The 23,854-nt window shown below is 44.8% G+C and overlaps 1 protein-coding gene across 1 annotated transcript; it reads right to left on the reverse strand.

Moving 5' to 3' along the window:
- Positions 1-112: 112 nt before the first annotated feature.
- On the reverse strand, positions 113-23,854 carry LOC149120495 (protein FRG2-like). Its single transcript, XM_089320802.1, has 4 exons — positions 23,734-23,854; positions 22,518-22,592; positions 21,679-21,964; positions 113-221 (listed from the first exon to the last, which is right to left on the reverse strand). Exons 1-4 carry the CDS (start codon positions 23,852-23,854, stop codon positions 113-115), a joined length of 591 nt encoding a protein of 196 aa, XP_089176928.1.

Raw genomic sequence — 23,854 nt, forward strand, 5'->3', positions numbered from 1 at the left:
GTTCCAGGCTCAAGTGTGCAGAGAGGGAGGATAGCCCTGCTCCATCTGCCTTTTAAAGCCCCTCCAGAGGGCGGGGCTCATGCCTATTGGAGGGAGGAATTCCTTTATCCTGTCAATCACCAGTGCACACATCAGTTTTCACCTGTGGTGGTGGTGGTAGTGTGACACGGATGTAAGGTCCGTTTTTGGTGTCCAATTCAGAAATACAGTGTGAGAGGACACTGGGACAAAAGGCAGGGGACTGGACCCCATCTCTTCCAGCCCAATTACCACCCAAATGTGTCAATAAGACCCTGCCTAGATTTCCAGCTGCAGAATCAAACAAGCTGCATGTTGACATTTCTAGAACAGTTTTCCACTTGGATCCGGTGCTGTGGCATAGCCAGTAAAGCTGCCACCTGAAGTGCTGGCATGCCATATGGATGCCGGTTCCTGTCCCAGCTACTCCACTTCCTATCCAGCTCTCTGCTGTGGTCTGGCAGAGAAGTGGAGCATGGCCCAGGTCCTTGGGCCCCTGCACCCAAGTGGGAGACCAGGAGGAGGCTCCTGGCTCCTGGCTTCGGATTGGCTCAGCTTCTGCCATTGTAGCCATATGGGGAGTAGACCATCAGATGGAAGAACTTTCTCTCTCTGCCTCTGCCTCCATGTAGGTTTGCCTTTCAAATGAGTAAAGAAATCAGTAAAAGAAAGAGATAAAATGAAATGTTTTCTATATGAAGAGAATAATCAATAGGATTCAATTTTATAGACACAAGCTAAGAAATCCTAGTGCTTCAGCAATCACAATATCAAAATAATCAATTGTATCACAACATAAATGTTAATATTCAAAAGTATGTGAAAAGTGATAAAAGGCATTCCATTGTGCCAAATTAGATTAAGTGAGATCACCTGAGGGTGTAGGGTACAATCTCATCAGTCACCACCTGAAGGCCTGAAGGTCTTTGTTTCACACCTTATCAATCTAGGCCTGGCACTGTGGCTCAGCAGGTTAACACCCTGGCCTGAAGCACCAGCATCCCATATGGGTGCTGGTTCAAGACTTGGCTGCTCCAATACTTTTCCAGCTCTCTGTTGTGACCTGGGAAAGCATTAGAAAATGGCCCAAGTCCTTGGGCCCCTGCACCCACATGGGAGCACTGGAAGAATCTCCTTACTCCTGGAAATATAATATTTCTTATGGATAGCACATTCACTCATCAGGTTACAATGTCTGGTTACAATCTCATCAGTCACCACCTGACGGTGTTTTTTAAAACCTAATTAGGGCTGGAGCCCTGGCTTACTTGGCTAATCCTCAGCCTGTAGTGCTAGCACCCCAGGTTCTAGTCCCAGTTGGGGCTCTGGATTCTGTCCCAGTTGCTCCTCTTCCAGTCCAGCACTCTGCTGTGGACTAGGAAGGCAGTGGAGGATGGCCCAAGCCCTGGGTCCCTGCAGCTGCATGGGAGACCAGGAGGAAGCTCCTTGCTCTGGATCAGCTCAGGGTCCGACCCCAGCATGCTGGCATAGCGGCCATTTTGGGGGGTGAACCAATGGAAAAGGAAGAACTTTCTCTCTGGCTCACTCTCTCTCACTGCACTGTGATTTAAGCCCCATTTTGGAACAGCATCATTGAATAAAGGGATGTGCATTCAAGTTCTGGCTGCTCTGCTTCTGATTCAGCTCCCTTCTACTATGCGTACCAAAGCAGCAGATGATGATCCAAGTTTATGTGCCCGTATTAATCATGTAATTGCTCTCCATGGAATTGCAGGCTCCTGACTTCTGCCTTAACAAGCCCCAGCCATTCAGCCATTTGGAAGGGATCCAGCAGATGAAAGATTTTCTCTCTCTCCCTCCCTCTCTCTCTTCCTTTCTTCTCATCACTATGTGTCAAAAACTAAATAGACAAATGAAATTCTATATATGGAATTAATTTGTGTAAATCTTGTTTTTCCATAAACTTATGAGGAAGCCTCATGCCCACATAGCAACCTAGAAATATAATATTTCATATGCATAGCACATACTCACTCATCTCTCTGCCTATGGGTACTTACACTGTTTCCAACATTGGCACTACGAGTCAGCATTGCTGTACAATAATTCATGCGGTGCCTTCTCTCTCTACACAGAGATTGAATTCATTTGGATTTATACCCAGGATAGGGATTGCAGGATCTATAGCAGTTTTAATTTAAAATTGCCTTATTCCTTTGATAATTATTTGTTATACTATTCTGAGGAAAGCTAAATTTTTAGTTTGGATAAAATCGCTCCATTGTTTTCCATAACGGATGTAGTAACATATATTCCAGCAACACTGGATAAGTGTCCTCTTCTACCCACATCCTTGTCTACATGTCTTATCTTTCTTTTTTTTTAGAACAACTCAGCAAAATAACATTCTGGTTTATTGTTGGATAACTTGTTTCACAAGTCCATCAAAGACCAAAAGCAAAAAGTACACAGAAACTTCATAGACAAAAAAAGATAAAAAGAACAATCTTTGGCTTATGGTGGGAGAATTTTTTTATTTGTGAGAGAGAGTTACAGACAGAGGGAGAGACAGAGAGAAAGGTCTTCATTCTGCTGGTTCCTCTGGAAATGGCCTAAAGAGCTGTAGCTGAGAGCCAGGAGTTTCTCCCATCTCTCCCATGCAGGTGCAAGGGTCTGAGCTTTGGGGCCACATTCTAATGCTTTCCCAGGCCGTAGAAGAGAGCTGGCTTAGAAGAGGGGTATGTGGGACTCGAACCTGGCATGCAGATGGGATTCTGGCACCACAAGCAGATGCTTAGCCCACTCTACCAAACAAACAGAAAATTTACGGTACAGCTAAGTACAAACAAACAATAAAAAAAGGAACGCTTGATGGAAAATTTGCTGCTGTTGTTGATTTTGCTCTTTTACAGTTTTTTTTCTCCTCTGAAATGTAAATGAACCTGGTCACAACACAAGTACAGTCAGAAGCAAAGAGAGAACACCCTGTAGGCTGGTTTTTCATCCCAAGATCATTAAAAATGGATGCTCCCTAACAATATGAACAAAAATACAAATCATAAAAAAGTAAAAATACAAAGGAACTTTCCCTCCTGAAGTACTTTTCAGATAAAAGCAGAGCTGAATTTTTTTTCCCTACCCTGTTGCAAACACACTTGATCTTGGTTGGGAGGTGCAGAGAGCGCGTCGTCGGCAGGGGGCGCTGCCGCGGGCAGAGGCGGCCTCTGTGCCAAAGTGATCACGTTGAGATTCTGAGACCAGAAGTGGAAGAGGAATATATTGGTCACTGCTGCCTTTTATTTACTTATTTTTTATGTTTTATTTTTCCTTTTCTGCTGTCGAGTCTTCAAAATCTTCAGGTGCCCATTTCCTGGAGCTGCCTCGGCCTCCTTCCCTTTATCTCCATCCTCTTCCTCTCCATGGCCCTCTTCCTCCACGCTCTCCTCCTCTCCACCTTCTTCCTCTACCTCCTTGTGCGCCTCCTACTCCCCATTGTCCTCATGAGCGCTCCCATTTGGCAGGGGCGCCTCTTCAGTTTCCAGCCTCGTCCAGGACATCCTTGTTCTCTGTAAGTCCTTGGTGGTGACCTGGGAGCGGGTGTCAGGCCAGGGTGGTCAGTTTGACATGGCGAGAGTGCAGAGACTGGGGCCCAAGCTACGGGATTCCACGGCAGCAGAGGTGGTGGATGAGTGGGGAGCTGGACGCCACAACAATGCAAAGATGGCGATTTATAGCAGTCTTTGACATTTTAAAATAACACCTGGGGTGGGATTCATGATGCAGCAGGTGAGGCTGTGGCTTGCGATGCCCCAATCCACTGCAGTGGGCCCCTTGGAGTCCCGGACACTCCCCTTCCAATCAAGCTTCCTGGGAATGCATCTGCAAGGCAGCTGACGCTGGTCAAATCTTGGATCCCTGCCATGCATGCATCCCTGAAGAATCCCTGGCTCCCACTTCTGCCCAACCGAGCCACAGCTGGGGAAGGAACTTGGAGGAATGAGTGATTATGTGGAAGAACTCCAGCTGTCTCTTTGACTTGCTCATTCTGCCTGCTCTATTTCTCTTGCTCATTTGCTCTCTCTCTCTCCGAATCTTAAATAAACAAGATTGAAAATCTTTCTCGTGAAAATGAAATTTTAAGGAAGAGTCAAAATGAAACTCAGAAACTAGTAGAACAGGAAAGTGTAATAGTGAAGAGAAATCAAAATGAAATGAAGAGCTCAATAGATCAAATGACAAACACATTAGAAAGCCTTAAAAACAGAATGGGTGAAGCAGAAGAGAGAATATCGGACTTAGAAGATAGAGCACAGGAAAACATACAGTCAAACCAAAGAAAAGAAGAGGAAATTAGAAACCTAAAAAATATTGTTGGGAATCTACAGGATACTATTAAAAAAACCAACATTCGAGTTCTAGGAGTTCCTGAAGGCATGGAGAGAGAGAAAGGATTGGAAGGCCTTTTTAGTGAGATACTAGCAGAGAACTTTCCAGGTTTGGAGAAGGACAGAGATATCCTAGTACAGGAAGCTCATAGAACTCCCAATAAACATGACCAAAAGAGATCCTCACCACGACATGTGGTAATTAAACTTACCACAGTGAAACATAAAGAAAAGATCCTAAAATGTGCAAGAGAGAAACGTCAGATTACTCTCAGAGGATCTCCAATCAGACTCACAGCTGACTTCTCATCAGAAACCCTACAAGCTAGGAGGGAATGGCGAGACATAGCACAGGTGCTAAGAGAGAAAAATTGCCAGCCCAGAATATTATATCCTGCCAAGCTCTCATTTGTGAATGAAGGTGAAATAAAGACCTTTCATAGCAAACAGAAATTGAAAGACTTTGTGGCCACTCGTCCGGCCCTGCAAAAGATACTTAAAGATGTGCTACACTCAGAAACACAGAAACACGGCCATCAATATGAAAGAAGGGAAAGGAAGAACACCTACCAGTAAAAGAGCATGGGAAGCTCAAAGCATATACTAGAAAATATCTCCGGGATAATGGCAGGGCAAAGTCACTACGTATCAATAGTCACATTGAACATTAATGGTCTGAATTCTTCAGTTAAAAGACACCGTTTGGGTGAACCAATCTTAACGGAAGACCTTTTTCTCTTTCTCTCTCTCACTGTCTAATTCTACCTGTAAAAAAAACCACCTATTCAGTGCAGGCTTGGTGCTGTGGCTCAGCTGGTTCAAACCCTGGCCTGTAGTGCCAGCATCTCATATGGGCACTGTTTCAAGACCTGGCTGCTTCAATTCTTATCCAGCTCTCTGCTGTGACCTGAGAAAGCAGCAGAAGATGGCCAAAGTCCTTGGGCCCCTATACCCATGTGGGAGCCCCAGAAGAAACTCCTGGCTCCTGGCTTCAGATAGTCCCATATCTCGGCCATGTGGCCAATTGGGGAGTAAACCATTGGATGGAAGACCTCTCTCTCTCTCTCTCTTCTCTCTCTCTCTCTCTCTCTCTCTCTGACTCTCCTCTCTGTGTAACTCTGACTTGCAAATATTAAAGAAATCCCTAAAGGAAAAAAAAAACCTTGAAGGGAATTAATTCCTGGACACCTGGGCAGCAGAATGTCCAGCTGTATGGGATGGGTATCTAAGCCTAAACTTACGCTCCCCATTCACCCTGGGAGCCCCCGATGCTCTGCAGTGGGGCTCAACACCCACAGTGTGGCTGAGGAGGAAACCTGGCCATGATCTCACCTTATTTCAGTGACTTCCTACTGTGTTTTCCTCTGTGAGTGTGTGTGTATCAGTAAACTCAAGGAACTTCAAAGCCTTTATGGGGCTGATCTCACCTAGAAGTTAAACCAAGAGATTAGAAACCTGCAGCTCACTTCAGGGTCCCTGGTTTCTAGTCCACTCAGACCCCTGATTATAACTTCCTGCTCATGCCTGTCCTGGGATACAAAAGTGTCAACTCCATTTCAGTGCTGTGGCATAGCAGGTATAGCCACTGCCTGAGTCCCAGCTGCTCCACTTCTGAACCAGCTCCCTGCTTGTTCACCTGGGAAAGTAGCAGAGGATGGCCCAAGGACTTGGGCCTCTGAACCCTCATGGGAGACCCAGAAGAAGCTCCTATCTCCTAGCTTCGGATCAGCCAAGCTGTGGCCATTATGGCCATTTGGGGAGTGAGACAGCTGATGGTTGATCTCTCTCTCGCTCGCTCTCTGTGTTTCTCTGTTTCTGCCTTTGTCTCTCTGCAACTCTGCCTTTCAAATAAAATAAATAATTCTTCAAAGAAATGACCACTCGGGTAGTTGAAACCCTGCCACACTCAAGAGAAACCTAGATTGAGATTTCAGCTCCTGGAGTCAATGTCCCAACTCTAACTGAAGAGGCTTAAGACAATGAACCAGCAGATGTGACCTCTCTATCCCTCTGTCTTTGTGTGAATCCCTTGCTTTCTCCCAACTCTCTCTCTGCCCTGGTCTCTAAATTACTTAATTAGTGAGAGTTTAAAATGAGTCTGTGGAACACATGCATTCTGCAAAATATCTGCATAGATTCAAAAATTGTACCAGGGCAGGCCACATTGCGGCACTGTGATTTAAGCCCCATTTTGGAACAGCATCATTGAATAAAGGGATGTGCATTCAAGTTCTGGCTGCTCTGCTTCTGATTCAGCTCCCTTCTACTATGCCTGCCAAGCATCAGATGATGATCCAAGTTCATGTGCCCGTATTAATCATGTAATCGCCCACCATGGAATTCCAGACTCCTGACTTCTGCCTTGAAAAGCCCCAGCCTTTCAGCCATTTGGAAGGGAACCAGCAGATGAAAGATTTTCTCTCTCTCCCTCTCTCTCTGTCTTCCGTTCATCTCATCACTATGTGTCAAAAAATAAATAGACAAATGAAATTCTATATATGAAATTAATTTGTGTAAATCTTGTTTTTCCATAAACTTATGAGGAAGCCCCATGGCCACATAGCAACCTAGAAATATAATATTTCATATGGATAGCACATACTCATTCATCTGTCTGCCGATGGGTACTTACACTGTTTCCAACATTGGCACTACGAGTCAGCATTGCTGTACAATTATTCATGGGGCACCTGGCACTTTCTCTCTCTACACAGAGATTGAATTCATTTGGATTTATACCCAGGATAGGGATTGCAGGATATATAGCAGTTTTAATTTAAAATTGCCTTATTCCTTTCATAATTATTTGTTATACTATTCTGAGGAAAGCTAAAATTTAGTTTGGATAAAATCGCTCCATTGTTTTCCATAATGGATGTAGTAACATATATTCCAGCAATACTGGATAAGTGTCCTCTTCTACCCACATCCTTGTCTACATGTCTTATCTTTATTTAGAACAACAGCAAAATAAAATTCTAGCTTATTGTTGGATACCATGGTTCACAAGTCCATCAAAGACCAAAAGAAAAAAGCAAACAGAAACTTCATAGACAAAAAAAGAAAAAAAGAACAATCCTTTGGCTTATGGAGGGGGCATTTTTTTTACTTGAGAGATAGTTACAGACAGAGGAAGAAACAGAGAGAAAGGTCTTCATTCTTCTGGTTCCTCTGGAAATGGCCTAAAGAGCTGTAGCTGAGAGCCAGGAGTTTCTCCCATCTCTCCCATGCAGGTGCAAGGGTCTGAGCTTTGGGGCCCCTTTCTAATGCTTTCCCAGGCCGTAGCAGAGAGCTGGCCTAGAAGAGGGGTATGTGGGACTCAAACCTGGCATGCAGATGGGATTCTGGCACCACAAGCAGATGCTTAGCCCACTCTACCAATCAAACCAAAAACTTAATGTACAGCTAAGTACAGACAAAAAAAAAGTTAGAGGAATGCTTGATACAAGATTTTCTGTTGTTGTTGATTTCACTCTTTTACAGTTTTTTTTCTCCTCTGAGATGTAAATGAACATGGTCACAACACAAGTACAGTCAGAAGCATACAGAGAACACCCTGTAGGCTGGTTTTTCATCCCAAGATCATTAAAAATGGCTGCTCCATACCAATATGAACAAAAATACAAATCGTAAAAAAAGTAGAAATACAAAGGAACTTTCCCTCCTTAAGTACTTTTCAGATAAAAGCAGAGCTAAATTTTTATTCCCTACCCTGTTGCAAACACACTTGATCTTGGTTGCGAGGTGCAGAGAGCGCGTCGTCGGCAGGGGGCGCTGCCGCAGGCGGCGGTGGCCTTTGCTCCAAAGTGATCACCTTGAGATTCTGAGACCAGAAGTGGAAGAGGACTAGGTCACTGCTGCCTCTTATTTACTTATTTTTTTTTTTTATGTTTTAGTTTTCCTTTTCTGCTGTCGAGTCTTCAAAATCTTCAGGTGCCCGTTTCCTGGAGCTGCCTCGGCCTCCTCACCCTCGTCTCCATGCTCTTCCTCTCTATGGCCCTCTTCCTCCACGCCCTCCTCCTCTCCACCTTCTTCCTCTACCACCTTGTGCGCCTCCTACTCCCCATTGTCCTCATGAGCGCTCCTATTTGGCAGGGGCGTCTCTTCAGTTTCCAGCCTGGTCCAGGACATCCTTGTTCTCTGTAAGTCCTTGGTGGTGACCTGGGAGCGGGTGTCAGGCCAGGGTGGTCAGTTTGACATGGCGAGAGTGCAGAGACTGGGGCCCAAGCTACGGGATTCCACGGCAGCAGAGGCGGTGGATGAGTGGGGAGCTGGATGCCACAACAATGCAAAGATGGCGATTTATAGCAGTCTTTGACATTTTAAAATAACACCTGGGGTGGGATTCATGATGCAGCAGGTGAGGCTGTGGCTTGCGATGCCCCAATCCACTGCAGTGGGCCCCTTGGAGTCCCGGACACTCCCCTTCCAATCAAGCTTCCTGGGAATGCATCTGCAAGGCAGCTGACGCTGGTCAAATCTTGGATCCCTGCCATGCATGCATCCCTGAAGAATCCCTGGCTCCCACTTCTGCCCAACCGAGCCACAGCTGGGGAAGGAACTTGGAGGAATGAGTGATTATGTGGAAGACCTCCAGCTGTCTCTCTTTGACTTGCTCATTCTGCCTGCTCTCTCTCTCTCTCTCTCTCTCTCTCTCTCTCTCTCTCTCTCTCTTCGAAAATAAATAAACTAATGTGTCTTTTTAAAAATAAATAAAGAGGCATCCATTTTAAGAAGTGTGACAAACTCTGTCTATAGTTCTAATTTGCCTCTCCCAGATGATGAGTGATGTTCATCCCTTTTGAGATACCGGTTAGACATTCATAAGTCTTATCAGGAAAATACCATGTGAGGGCACTTCACTGATGCCAAATAGGGAAATTTTTTCTTTTGAATTTTGTCAGTCCTTAAGTCTCGCAGCTATTACTCCTTAACAGTGATGTGGTTTAATATATTTGTGCTGAGATACATTTCTGAGCTCCCTGAGTGTTTAAAAAAATTACTTCACAGTTTCATGTATGTCTAGTCAGCTTATTTTGATGATTTTTGATGGAGACTACATTTAAGTCTGTAAAATGTAAAAACGCTTCTGCGGTTTTTTGTTGTTGTTCATTTGTTTTTGTTGGTAAGGCCACTGCTCTCTATGCTTGTGTTCTTTAAAGGATATTTATTGGCCTCAAGATATGCTTACAGTTGTTTAAATCCATCAGGGCAGGCGCCTTAGCTCACTTGGCTAATCCTCCACCTGCAGGGCTGGCAGCCCGGGTTCTAGTACCAGTTGGGGCTCCAGATCCTTCCCATTGCTCCTCTTCCAGTCCAGCTCTCCTCTGTGGTCTGGTAAGGCAGTGGAGGATGGCCCAAAGGCTTGGGCTCTGCACCTTCATGGGAGACCAGGAGGAAGAACCAGACTCCTGGCTTCAGATCAGCGTAGCACACCGGTCCCAGCGTGATGGCCATAACGGCAATTTGGGGGGTGAACCAATCTTAAAGGAAGACCTTTTCCTCTGTCTCTCTGTCACTTTCTAATTCTACCTGTGGAAAAAAAAAACTTATACAGTGCAGGCTTGGTGCTGTGGCTCAGCTGGTTCAAACCCCGGCCTGAGGCACCAGCATCCCACATGAGCACCGTTTCAAGACCTGGCTTCTCCAATTCTTATCCAGCTCTCTGCTGTGACCTGGGAAAGCAGCGGAAGATGGCCAAAGTCCTTGGGCCCCTATACCCTCGTGGGAGACCCAGTAGAAACTCCTGGCTTCAGATAGTCCCATATCTGGGCCATGTGGCCAATTGGGGAGTAAACCATTGGATGGAAGGCCTCTCTCTCTCTCTCTCTTCTCTCTCTCTCTCTCTCTCTGTCTCTCCTCTCTCTGTGTAACTCTGACTTGCAAATATTAAAGAAATCCCTAAAGGAAAAAAAAAAAACAAACCTTGTCGGGCATTAATTCCTGAGCACCTGGGCAGCAGAATATCCAGCTGTATGGGATGGGTATCTAAGCCTAAACTTACTCTCCCCATTCACCCTGGGAGCCCCCGATGCTCTGCAGTGGAGCTCAGCACCCACAGTGTGGCTGAGGAGGAAACCTGGCCATGATCTCACTTTATTGCTCTGTGACTTCCTACTGTGTTTTCCTGTGTGTGTGTGTGTGTGTTTGTGTATCTGTAAACTCAAGCTATTTCAAAGCCTTTATGGGGCTGATATCTTACCTAGAAGTTAAACCAGGAGATTAGAAACCCCCAGCTCATATCAGGGTGCCTGGTTTATAGTCCATCAGACCCCTGATTATAACTTCCTGCTCATGCCTGTCCTGGGATACAAAAGTGTCAACTCCATTTCAGCGCTGTGGCATAGCAGGTATAGCCACTGCCTGAGTCCCAGCTGCTCCACTTCTGAACCAGCTCCCTGCTTGTTCACCTGGGAAAGTAGCAGAGGATGGCCCAAGGACTTGGGCCTCTGAACCCTCATGGGACACCCAGAAGAAGCTCCTATCTCCTGGCTTCGGATCAGCCAAGCTGTGGCCATTATGACCACTTAGGGAGTAAGCCAGCTGATGTTTGATCTCTCTCCCCCCCCTCCCTCCTTCTCTCTCTGTTTTTGCCTTTTTCTCTCTGTAACTCTGCCTTTGAAATAAAATATATAATTCTTCAAAGAAATGAACATTCAGGTAGTGGAAACCCTGCCACTCTTACGAGAAACCTAGATTGAGATTTCAGCTCCTGGATTCAATGTCCCAACTCTAACTGAAGAGGCTTAAGACAATGAACCAGCAGATATGACCTCTCTGTCCCTCTGTCTCTGTGTGAATCCCTTGCTTTCTCCCACCTCTCTCTCTCCCCTGGTCTCTAAATTAGTTAATTAGAGAGGGTTAAAACATGTCTGTTGAACACATGCATTCTGCAAAATATCTGCATAGATTCAAAAATTGTGACAGTGTAGGTCACATTGCGGCACTGTGATTTAAGCCCCCCCCCTTTTTAACTTTTATTTAATGAATATAGATTTCCAAAGTACAGCTTATGGACTACATTGGCTGCCCCGCCCCGATGACTTCCTTCCCACTCACAACCCTCCACTTTCTCACTCTCTCTCCACTTCCATTCATATCAAGATTCATTTTCACTTTTCTATATATACAGATCAGTTTAGTATACATTAAGTAAAGATTTCAACAGTTTGCACCCCCATAGAAACACAAAGTGAAATATACTGTTTAAGTACTCGTTATAGCATTAAATCTCAATATACAGCATGTTAAGGACAGAGATCCTACATGAGGAGTAAGTGCACAGTGACTCCTGTTGTTGACTTTACAAATTGACGCTCCTGTTTATGGCATCAGCAATCTCCCTCTGCTCCAGTCATGAGTTTCCAAGGCTATGGAAGCCTTTTGAGTTCTCTGACACTTATCTAATTTAGACAAAGTCGTAGTCAAAGTGGAGGTTCTCTCCTCCCTTCAGAGAAAGGTACCTCCTTCTTTGAAGACCCATTCTTTCCACTTGGATCTCACTCACAGAGATCTTTCATTTAGGGTTTTTTTCTTTTTCCCAGAGTGTCTTGGCTTTCCATGCCTGAAATACTCTCGTGGGCTTTTCAGCCTGATCGGAATACCTTTAGGGCTGATTCTGAGGCCAGAGTGCTGTTTAGGACATCTGCCATTCTATGACTCTGCTGATATCTTGCTTCCCATGTGGGATCACTCTCCCCTTTATTTATTCTATCGGTTAGTATTAGCGGGTACTAGACTTGTTTATGTGATCCCTTTGACTCTTAGTCCTTTCATTATGATCAATTGTGAACTGAAATTGATCACTTGGACTACTGAGATGGCATTGGTACATGCCACCTTGATGGGATTGAATTGGAATCCCCTGGTATGTTTCTAACTCTACCATTTGGGGCAAGTCAGCTTGAGCATGTCCCAAATTGTACATCTCTTCCCTCTCTTATTCCCACTCTTATGTTTAACAGGGATCACATTTCAGTTAAATTTCAACACTTAAGAATAACTCTGTATTAATTACAGTAATATTAAGTAGTATTAAGTAGAACAGACCAGTAGTATTAAGTGTTAAATTTCAACACTTAAGAATAACTCTGTATTAATTATAGTAGTATTAAGTAGAACAGACAAAAAATACTAAGAGGGATAATGTATTAAGTTGTTCATTAACAGTCAAGGCTATGCTGATCAAGTCACCATTTCTCATAGTGTCCATTTCACTTCAACAGGTTTCCTTTTTGGTGTTCAGTCAGTTGTCACCGATCAGGGAGAACATATGATATTTGTCCCTTTGGGACTGGCTTATTTCACTCAGCATGATGTGTTCCAGATTCCTCCATTTTGTTGCAAATGACTGGATTTCATTTTTTTTTTAACTGCGGTATAGTATTCTAAAGAGTACATATCCCATAATTTCTTTATCCAGTCTACCATTGATGGGCATTTAGGTTGGTTCCAGGTCTTGGCTATTGTGAATTGAGCTGCAATAAACATTAGGGTGCAGACCGCTTTTTTTGTTTGCTAATTTAATTTCCTTTGGGTAAATTCCAAGGAGTGGGATGGATAGGTTGAATGGTAGGGTTATCTTCAGGTTTCTGAGGAATCTCCAGACTGACATCCATAGTGGCTTGACCAGTTTGCATTCCCACCAACAGTGGGTTAGTGTCCCTTTTTCCCCACATCCTCGCCAGCATCTGTTGTTGGTAGATTTCTGTATGTGAGCCATGCTAACCAGGGTGAGGTGAAACCTCATTGTGGTTTTGATTTGCATTTCCCTGATTACTAGTGATCTTGAACATTTTTTCATGTGGCTGTTGGCCATTTGGATTAGCAGTTTTAATTTAAAATTGCCTTATTCCTTTCATAATTATTTGTTATAGTATTCTGAGGAAAGCTAAATTTTTAGTTTGGATAAAACCTCTCCATTGTTTTCCATAATGGATTTAGTAACATATATTCCAGCAACACTGGATAAGTGTCCTCCTCTACCCACATCCTTGTCTACATGTCTTATCTTTTTTTTTAGAACAACTCAGCAAAATAAAATTCTGGTTTCTTGTTGGATAACATGTTTCACAAGTCCATGAAACACCAAAAGCAAAAAGTAAACAGAAACTTCATAGACAAAAAAAGAAAAAAAGAACAATCCTTTGGCTTGTGGTGGGGGAATTCTCTTTATTTGAGAGATAGAGTTACAGACAGAGGGAGAGACAGAGAGAAAGGTCTTCATTCTGCTGGTTCCTCTGGAAATGGCCTAAACAGCTGTAGCTGAGAGCCAGGAGTTTCTCCCATCTCTCCCATGCAGGTGCAAGGGTCTGAGCTTTGGGGCCCCTTTCTAATGCTTTCCCAGGCCGTAGCAGAGAGCTGGCTTAGAAGAGGGGTATGTGGGACTCGAACCTGGCATGCAGATGGGATTCTGGCACCACAAGCAGATGCTTAGCCCACTCTACCAAACAAACAGAAAACTTACTGTACAGCTAAGTACAAACAAAAAAAACAAAAAAGGAGGAACGCTAGATGCAAGATTTGCTGTTGTTGTTGATTTTGCTCTTTTACAGTTTTTTTTCTACTTTGAGATATAAATGAACCTGGTCACACCACAAGTACAGACAGAAGCATACAGAGAACACCCTGCAGGCTGGTTTTTCATCCCAAGATCATTAAAAATGTACGCAAATACAAATCGTAAAAAAGGGAAAATACGTACAAACTTTCCTTCCTGAAGTACTTTTTAGATAAAAGCAGAGCTGAATTTTTATTTTTCCCTCCCCTGTTGCAAACACACTTGATCTTGGTTGGGAGGTGCAGAGAGCGCGTCGTCGGCAGGGGGTGCTGCCGCGGGAGGCCGTGGCCTCTGCTCCAAAGTGATCACGTTGAGATTCTGAGACCAGAAGTGGAAGAGGACTAGCTCACTGCTGCCTTTAATTTACTTATTTTTTTATGTTTTATTTTTCCTTTTGTGCTGCCAAGTCATCTTCATCATATTCAGGTTCACGTTTCCTGGAGCTGCCTCGGCCTCCTTCCCTTCATCTCCATCCTCTTCCTCTCCGTGGCCCTCTTCCTCCATGCCCTCCTCCTCTCCACCTTCTTCCTCTACCTCCTTGTGCACCTCCTACTCCCCATTGTCCTCATGACCGCTCCCATTTGGCAGGGGTATCTCTTCAGTTTCCAGCCTCATCCAGGACGTCCTTGTTCTCTGTAAGTCCTTGGTGGTGACCTGGGAGCGGGTGTCAGGCCAGGGTGGTCTGGTTTGACATGGCGAGAGTGCAGAGACGGGGCCCCAAGCTGCCTGATTCCATGGCAGCAGAGGGGGTGGATGCTTGGGGAGCTGGATGCCACAACAATGCAAAGATGGCTATTTATAGCAGTCTTTGACATTTTAAAATAACACCTGGGGTGGGATTCATGATGCAGCAGGTGAGGCTGTGGATTGCGATGCCCCAATCCACTGCAGTGGGCCTGATGGGGTCCCGGACACTCCCCTTCCAATCAAGCTTCCTGGGAATGCATCTGCAAGGCAGCTGACACTGGTCCCTGGCTCCCACTTCTGCTCAACCCAGCCACAGCTGGGGCAGGAACTTGGAAGAATGAGTGATTATGTGGAAGACCTCCATCTGTCTCTCTCTAACTTGCTCATTCTGCCTGCTCTCTCTCTCTCTCCGAATCTTAAATAAACTAATGTGTCTTTTTAAAAATAAACAAAGAGGCATCCATTTTAAGAAGTGTGACAAATTCTGTCTATAGTTCTAATTTGCCTCTCCTGGATGATGAGTGATGTTAATCCCTTTTCAGATACTGGTTAGACATTCATAAGTCTTATCAGGAAAAACACACGTGAAGGCACTTTGCTGATACCAAATAGGGAAATTTTTGCTTTTGAATTTTGTCAGTCCTTAAGTCTGGCAGCTATTACCCCTTAACAGTTATGTGGTTTAAAATATTTGTGCTGAGATACATTTCTGAGCTCCCTGAGTGTTTAGTAAAATTACTTAACACTTTCATATATGTCTAGGCAGCTTATTTTGATGATTTTTGATGGAGAATACATTTAAGTCTGTAAATATGTGAAAATGCTTGTGTTCCTTAAAGGAAATTTGTTGTTCTCAAGATTTGGTTAAAACACACATTCAGGACTTGAGAGTCCCACAGTAGGCTGATATTTAATTTCCACTCTAACACAATCACCCTCCATGCAGGCTCAGAACTTTCTTTTTTGTTGTTGTGGCAGCCTTCTCTCTCATAAATTACCTTTCTCTCTCTCTCTTTCTTTTTTTACAGAAAGAGTTTATTCAGGGAAACCTGACAGACTGGAGGGAAGGGGCAATGAAGGAAAAGAGACAGTATGAAAGCATAAGGGAGAGATACAGACAGAGACAGACACAGAGGTCAGGAGATGGAGATGTTGATAGGGATGGATATGGTCCTGGTGACAGCAAAGGAGAGAGAAAGAGAGAGACATTTTCAGGAACAGGTCCTTTTAAAACTTTGCCCAGGGGCAGGGAGGGAAGTAGGAACAGGAATCCCATTAGGAAGGGGGTGGAGCTTGACACTGGTGGTTGGGCCATGTGGCCACCCACACCTTTCTCCTTGTAAAGTTAATTGGAGACAAAATTTCATTTGCTGCATGGAGAATTTTATGCCTGGAGAGCTTTCTCAGTATTTTCAGTTCTTACACACTGAACCATCACAATGCATTAACTCTGACCTTCTGCAATGAAGAGTGAATGAAAAAAAAAGCTTCTTTATGAAATAATGCATTTCATACCTGCCATTTCTTTATTTTGAAATATTTATTTTTGTTTATTTGAAAAAGAGTTACAGATAGAGAGTGGGAGAGTTGGCGAGATGTCTTCATTCTGCTGGTTCACTCCCAAATGGCTGCCACTACCTGTGATGGTTCAGGCAGAAGTCAGGAGCCAGGAGAGTTATCTGAGTTTCCCATGTGGGTGCAGAGGTCCAAGTACATGTGCCATCCTTCACTGCTTACCCTGGCTCATTAGTAGGGTTCTGGATCAGAAGTGGAACAGACAGGATGTGAACCAGTGCCCTAATGGGATGGTGGCATCCCATTACACCAAAATGCCGGCCCCATGTTTTTAGAAAGATTTATTTTCTAGCCTGCCTTGTCTAAATTGTAAGTTCCATGAGGTGAGAAGGGCAGCCTCATGTGGAAAATTCTGTGTGTGCAGCTCAAAATGTTGCCTAAAACTGCAAACCTGGGCAGAGATCAGCCATGGTGTTAGGGAATGGCCAACCATGACACACCCATGCTCCAATGCTAAATGATGAAAATCACACAGCCAGGCCCAGCACAGTGGTGCAGTAGGTTAATCCTCTGCCTGCAGCACAGGCTTCACATATGGGCGCTGATTCTAGCCCAGGCTGCTCCACTTCCAATCCAGCTCTCTGCTATGGCCTGGGAAAGCAGTGGAGGATGGCCTGGATACTTGGGCCTCTGCCCTCATTTGGAAGACCAGAAAGAGGTGCCTGTCTCCTGGCTTCAGATTGGTGCAGCTCTAGCTATTGCAGCCATTTGTGAAGTGAACCAACGTAGGGAAGACATTTCTCTCTGTCTCTCCCTCTTACTGTCTCAAACTCTACCTCCCAAGTAAAATAAAGAAAATCCTAAAAAAAAAGAAAATCACACAACCACATGTAGAAACAAGGTATTCAAAGATGTGCTGCATCTGCCTTTTAAAGCCCCTCCTCAGGGTGGTGCTCATGCCTATTGGAGAGAGGAATTCCATTCTCCTGTGGATCACCAGTGCATGCTTAAGTTTTCATTTGTGGTGTTGATGTGACCCTGATGTAAGGTCCTATCATTGTGTCCAATGGAGGGACACAGTGCTAGAGGGCACACAGACTGAAAGGTAGGCACTGGTCCCCATTTCATTTCCAGCCCAATCACCACTCAAAAGTGTTATTAAGGCCCTGCCTAGATCTCATGCTGCAGAATCAAACAAACAGCCTGTACACATGTTTAGAAAAGTCTTCCAAATGAAGAGAATCAAATAATCAAAAGATTAAATTTTATCTACACGTGCTGTGAAATCCTAGCTGCTCAGTAATGACCATATCAAAATAATCAATTGTGACAAGTTGCAATGTAAGTCCTAATATTCAAAGGTATATAGAAAGTGAAAAAGGCATTTCAATGTGCCAAATTAGAATAAGTGAGATATCATCTGAGGGTGTGTGGGTACAACTTCATTGGTCACCACCTGAGGGTGTTTAAATCTCATCAGTCACTGATTTCTCTGCAGAAAAATTCCAGCTGCATGGGGAGCTGACCCAACCTCAATCTCCCTAGTCACCCTGGAAGCTCAGGACATTCTGTAGAAGGTGCTCAGCACCCACAGTTTAGCTGAGGACATCTGGCCCATGATCATACCTTAGTGGTGTTGGCCTTGCTACTGTGTCACTCCTGTGTGTGTGTTTGGTGAACTCAAGGGAACTTCAAAGACTTTATGTGTCCCAAATCTCACCTAGCAGTTAAACCAGGAGATTAGACACATATAGATCATTTCAGGGTGCCTGGCTTCTAGTCCCACCTGACCCCTGATTACAACTTTATGCTGGTGAACATCCTGGGGTACAAAAGTGTCAACTCCATTTCAGCACTGTGGCATAGCAGGTGTAGCCACTGCCTGAGTCCCAGCTGCTCCACTTCTGAACCAGCTCCCTGCTTGTTCACCTGGGAAAGTAGCAGAGGATGGCCCAAGGACTTGGGCCTCTGAACCCTCATGGGAGACCCAGAAGAAGCTCCTGTCTCCCGGCTTTGGATCAGCCAAACTGTGGCCATTATGGCCATTTGGGGAGTGAGCCAGCTGATGGTTGGTTTCCCTCCCTCCCTCTCTCTCTCTGTCTCTCTCTGTTTCTGCCTTTGTCTCTCTGTAGCTCTGCCTTTCCAATAAAATAAATAATTCTTCAAAGAAATGACCACTCAGGTAGTTGAAACCCTGCCACTCTTATGAGAAACCTAGATTGAGATTTCAGCTCCTGGAGTCAATGTCCCAACTCTAACTGAAGAGGCTTAAGATAATGAACCAGCAGATATGACCTCTCCATCCCTCTGTTTCTTTGTGCATCTTTTGATCTCCCTCTCCTTCTCTCTCAGTCTCTCACCCCTGGTCTCTAAATTAGTTAATTAATTTGAGTTAAAATGAGCCTGAGGAACACATGCATTATGCAAAATATCTGCTTAGATTCAAAAATTGTAACTGGGCAGGCCACATGGCAACTGTGAGTTAAGCCACAATTTGGAACAGCATCATTGAATAAAGGGATTCACATTCAAGTTCTGGCTGCTCTGCTTGTTTCAGCTCCCTTCTACTGTGCCCGCCAAAGCATCAGATGATGATCCAAGATTTTGAGCTTGTATTAATCTTGAAAGAGCCCTGAATGGAATTACCATCTCCTGATTTCTGCCTTGAAAAGCTCCATCCATTCAGCCATTTGGGAAGGGAATCAGTAGTTGAAAAATTTTCTCTCTCTCTCCTTCACTCTCTCTCCCTCTCTCTTGCTCTCTTTCTCCCTTTCTCCCCATCACTGTGTCAATAAATAAAGAAATAAAGAAGTGAAATTCTACATACGAAATTAATTTGTGTGAATCTGTTTTTCCATAAACCTATGAAGTAGCCTCATGCATACAATGTCACATAGATATATACTATTTCAAATGGATAACACATCCAGACTCATCCATCTGTCAATGGGTACTTACACTCTTTCCATACACTGGGACTACTAGTGAGCATTGCTGTACTATGCATGTGGTTCCATCTCTCTCTACAAAGAGATTTGGTTTCTTTGGATTTATACCCAGGAGAGGGATTGTAGGATCTGTACCAGTTTTAATTTAAAATTGCTCTATACTCTGAGAATTGTTTGCTATCATATTCTGAGGAAAGCTAAATTTTTATTTTGGGTAAAACCTCTCCATCGTTTTCTGCAATGGCTGTAGTAACAAACATTCCAGCAAAGTACTTGGGCCTCTGAGCATTTATAGCTATTTGGGGAGTGAGCCAGCTGATGGTTGATCTCTCTCTCTCTCTCTCTCTCTCTCTCTCTCTCCATCTCCTCTGCCTTTGTCTCTCTGTAACTCTGCCTTTCAAATAAAATCAATAAATCTTAAAAAAAGGTAGTTGAAACCCTGCCACTCTCATGAGCAATCTAGTTTGATATTTCAACTACTGGAATCTATATGTCCCATCTCTTTCTAAAAGGCTTTTGACCATGAACCAGCAGATATGACCTCTCTGTCCCTCTGGATGGAATTTCAGTCTCCTGATTTCTGCCTTGACAGACCCCAGCAATTCGACCATTTTGGAAGGGAAGCAGCAGATGAAATTTTCTCTTTCTCTCTCTCTCTCTTTTCTTTCTTTTTCCCCATGACTATGTGACAATAAATAAATATATTTAAATAAAGAAATGAAAATCTATATATGAAATTCTTTTGTGTGAATCTTACTTTTCCATAAAGCTTATGAAGTATCCTCATGCTTATCAAGTATCCATCATTTAATATAGAAATATAATATTTCATATGGATAGCACATACTCATCTGTCTGCTGATAGGTACTTAAACTGTTTCCATACATTGGCACTACTAGTGAGCATTGCTGTACTAAACATGGGGTGACATCTCTCTCTACACAGGGATTTCATTTCCTTTGCATTTGTACCCATAATAGGGATTGTAGCACTTATAATAGTTGTTATTTCAAATTGTTTTATCTATTTGATAATTATTTGCATAATATTCTGAGGAAAGCTCAATTTTTATTTTTGGTAAAACCCCTCCATCACTTTCTGCAATGGCTGTAGTAACATACATTCCAGCAACACTGGATAAGTGTCCACTTCTACCCACATCCTTATCTACACATCTGATCTTTTATTTTAGAACAACTCAGCAAAATAAAATTCCAGTTATTTTAAGATAAAATGTTTCACACATATGTCAAGAATGTGAAAAATAAAAAACAATGGCAACTACATAGACAAAAAAGGGAAACCTTTGGCTTTTGTGTGTAGGGGATTTTATTTATTTATTTGATGGTAGAATTATGGACAGAGAGAAACAGAAAGGTTCCGCCTGCTGTTCCCTCAGGAAATGGTCTAAATGGCAGTAGCTAAGAGCCAGAAGTTTCTTGCAGGTCTCCCATGCAGGTGAAGAGGCCCAAGCATCTGGGCTATATTCTACTGCTTTTCCAGGCCATAGCAGAGAGCTGGTTTAGAAGAGGGGCATCTGGGACTCGAACCTGGTACCCATATGGGATTCTGGCACAACAGGCAGACACTTAGCCCACTATACCACATTACTGGCCCCTATCTTTGGCCTTTTTAACTATCTCATACTAAACAACTACTTACAGTACAGCTAAGTACATATAAAAAAAAGGAATGCTTCACACAAGGTTTTCTGATGTTGCTTTAGATATTTTACAAAGATTTTTTTCCTTTGATATGTTAATGAAGAATTCACACCACAAGTACAGAAAAAGCATACAGAAAACAAGTTGAAGGCTAGTTTGGTCATTCCAAAATCATTAAAACTAGATAACCCCTACCAATATGAACAAAAAAAGAAAACATAAAAATAAAAAAAAGGAACATACTTTCTAATGCACTTTTAAACGTAGGCCCACCCTGTCATCTCCCCACAGAGTCCTCCTGAGCACTGCTGCTCCCACCTCCCCAGAACTTCTCCAGGTAGAAAACTTTACATTGACAAAAATGCACAAGTGTCAATGATGACCTCTTAATATGTGCTTCATTTAAAACTTCAAGTCAGTTAGAAGGATCCACATTGGTAATGTGAAAACCGACATTCTTCTGTCATGGCGTCCTCAAGGACACAACAGGTTCCTGATTCCGAGGAAGTCGCTCCAGTTCCTTTCCGATGGCCACCCAGATTCCCTCAGGCATCAGCTCATCCCGACTACAGGGTCTCTGCTGGGCTTGCGGAGAAGTAGCAGCAGCAAGTCTTTCTGTGTGTCAGAGATGCGCCCTCTAGTGTCCACCATGCGGGCTCCCCAGCACAAGATTAGTCTGATGCCCTGTGTGCCTCAGGTTCTTCCTGCTCAGCAGAGGGCTGGCCTTGCCCCTCCTGGGAGGAGCTCTGAGCAGGTGCCCACGACTGGACAGCAGGAATGTGCTCCGGCCGGGGCCAGGGCCGGGGCCAGGGCCGGGGCCAGGGCTTGGGCCGGGAGGAGCCAGCCCTGGGCAGGGAAGGCCCAGGCTGCCTGCGAGGCCAGCGCATAGCAGCTCTGCATGGCGCTGCATAGAGGCCCGCGGAGCTGTGCCAGCGCAAACAGCTGCTCCTGGGTCAGCGGGAACTGCACCTGCTGCGCCTGCACCCGGGCTAAATCTTCATAAATGGCCTCAGACAGAGAGCGCAGGGAGGTCACCAGGCTCTTCCGAAGGGGCGGTGGGTGGTCTGCTGGGGACCTGGACCTGCGCCTCCTCTTGTGCCCAGAGCGGGCCCTGGAGTTTGCCCTGCGAGGTTCCGCATGCGCCTCCTGAATTCCTCTGTCATTTCCATCGTCCGAAGGTTTTACTTTCTTTTGCAAAGTCACGCTGAGCTCTTGCACACAGCTGCCTGCAGAGACACACGGGAGACACTCAGCACAGCTCCTTGGGCCCTAAAACCTAAGTCCTGCCCCCTTCACGTGAACCCCACCGAATCCTGCACTTCCTTCCCCACAATGGACTCCAGCAGGAACCCAGGCAGCACCCACCCTCCCCCTCACATGCTCTTGGGATCTCGAAACTGCTCTCAATCTCTGACAACCCCTCCCTTCCCAACCTTGGATAAGCTCCCTGGTCCTGACCCTCTAGGGAGAGAAAGCACGATGCTACCTGTCCCCAGAACTGATTGTCCTCTTCCTGGAGCTCACCCCGTCACAGCTGGACTCTGATTCTGCAAAACACAGGGAGTTGGAGTGCCTGCCTCCAAAGGCACAGCCACAGCCCAGGTCTACCCAGGACACAGGGAGCAGCGCCTCCCACCAGCGCTCCCTTCCCCTCTGGTCCCCGTACCCCAGCATCTCTGAGGTGCTGCTGACCCATCTGCTCTCAGGGCCCCTGTCTCCCAGAGAAGACTGTGCCACAGCACCCTATGACCTTCTCGCTCCGGGTGAGTCTGAACTTACCTGCTCTGGCAATGCTGCTTCTGCCTCTGAGCTTCCTTTCCTGGGACTTCTCCTCATGTGGACTGGGCTTGGATCCTACATCAAAAGAGAGTACGTATGACTGAGTTTCCCCACGAAATAAAATAACAATTCCCCACGTGTATAAAATTTGTGTCCTCCAAAGGTTGTTTGTGAATCTCTTTGCCTACAAAATCGAACTTAATATTTCAAGTATTAAGGGGAAGGGGCCAGCTCTGTGGCACAGTAGGAAAACCCACGGTCTGCAGTGCTGCCATCCCATTACAGAACTGGTTCGAGTCCCAGCTGCTCCACTTCCAATCCAGCTCTCTGCTATGGCCTGGGAAAGCAGTGGAAGATAGCTCAAGTTCTTGAGCCCCTGCACCGTTGAAGGAGATGTGGAAGAAGCTCCTGGCTCCTGGTTATAGACCAGCGCAGTTTTGGCTGTTGCTGCCAATTGGGAGTGAAGCAGCAGATGGAAGATCTCTCTCAAACTCTGCTTCTCCTTCTGTGTACCTCTTTCAGATAAATGAATAAATCTCTTTAAGAAAAAGTATTAAGGGGAAACTAATGAAAATAGAAATGGATCAAGGGTGGGGAATAACCTGAGATGTGGACAATGTTTAGACTGGGTGATGTTGGGAAGGGGGAGCCCGGCTGTTGAAATCTTGGTATCTGAATAAGGAGAGATCACGTGCACAGCAAGCTCCCTGACAGATTGGGTTGTCATGTGAGTTCTCCTCCATACTCCTTCTGAATCCTCCCCTACCCTCATAAAATGCCAGAGCATTCGGGCCATGAACTATTAGGGACATGAAGACTTTTCTTGTGGTTTGAAAGAAATGTTCCTTCTTTAGTGACATGTCTCAGATATTTGTCATGAGAATGAAAAACTAATAGCATGTATGCATTTTATCCCACCGGCCCCCATTTTGTCTCAGATTTCAAGTTTCTGGCATCCTGTTGGCTGAGCCAGTTAAGCCAGGATCAAAGGAAAATGAGCACATTAGAGTTCCATAGGTTCATTGCTGCCACATTTCTCAATAGGCCCCTGGAGCTACCAGCTACTTCCCATTTCCCACTTCGAAATGAAACCCTCCATCACACACACAGACCAGCTGCCAGGTTCCAAACCACTTTCCGCACTCACCCTGACATCCCAAGGACCTACCTTGCCTTTGCAGGCAGCTCTCAGGGAAATCAGAAAACAGTGTCTCACCTTGTCCTTGTGGTGGTTTCTCCTCTTCATCTGTGCCCCCATCTTGAAAAAACCTTTGTGGGGAAGAGGGCAGCTCAACTGACAGCCCAAGAGCTTCCTGGTCTGCACTTTCCTGTGCCAT

This window comes from Oryctolagus cuniculus, chromosome 19 (assembly GCF_051225735.1).
Source record: "Oryctolagus cuniculus isolate XC-2025 breed Fujian yellow rabbit chromosome 19, ASM5122573v1, whole genome shotgun sequence".
In the NCBI taxonomy this organism is placed as follows: Eukaryota; Metazoa; Chordata; class Mammalia; order Lagomorpha; family Leporidae; genus Oryctolagus; species Oryctolagus cuniculus.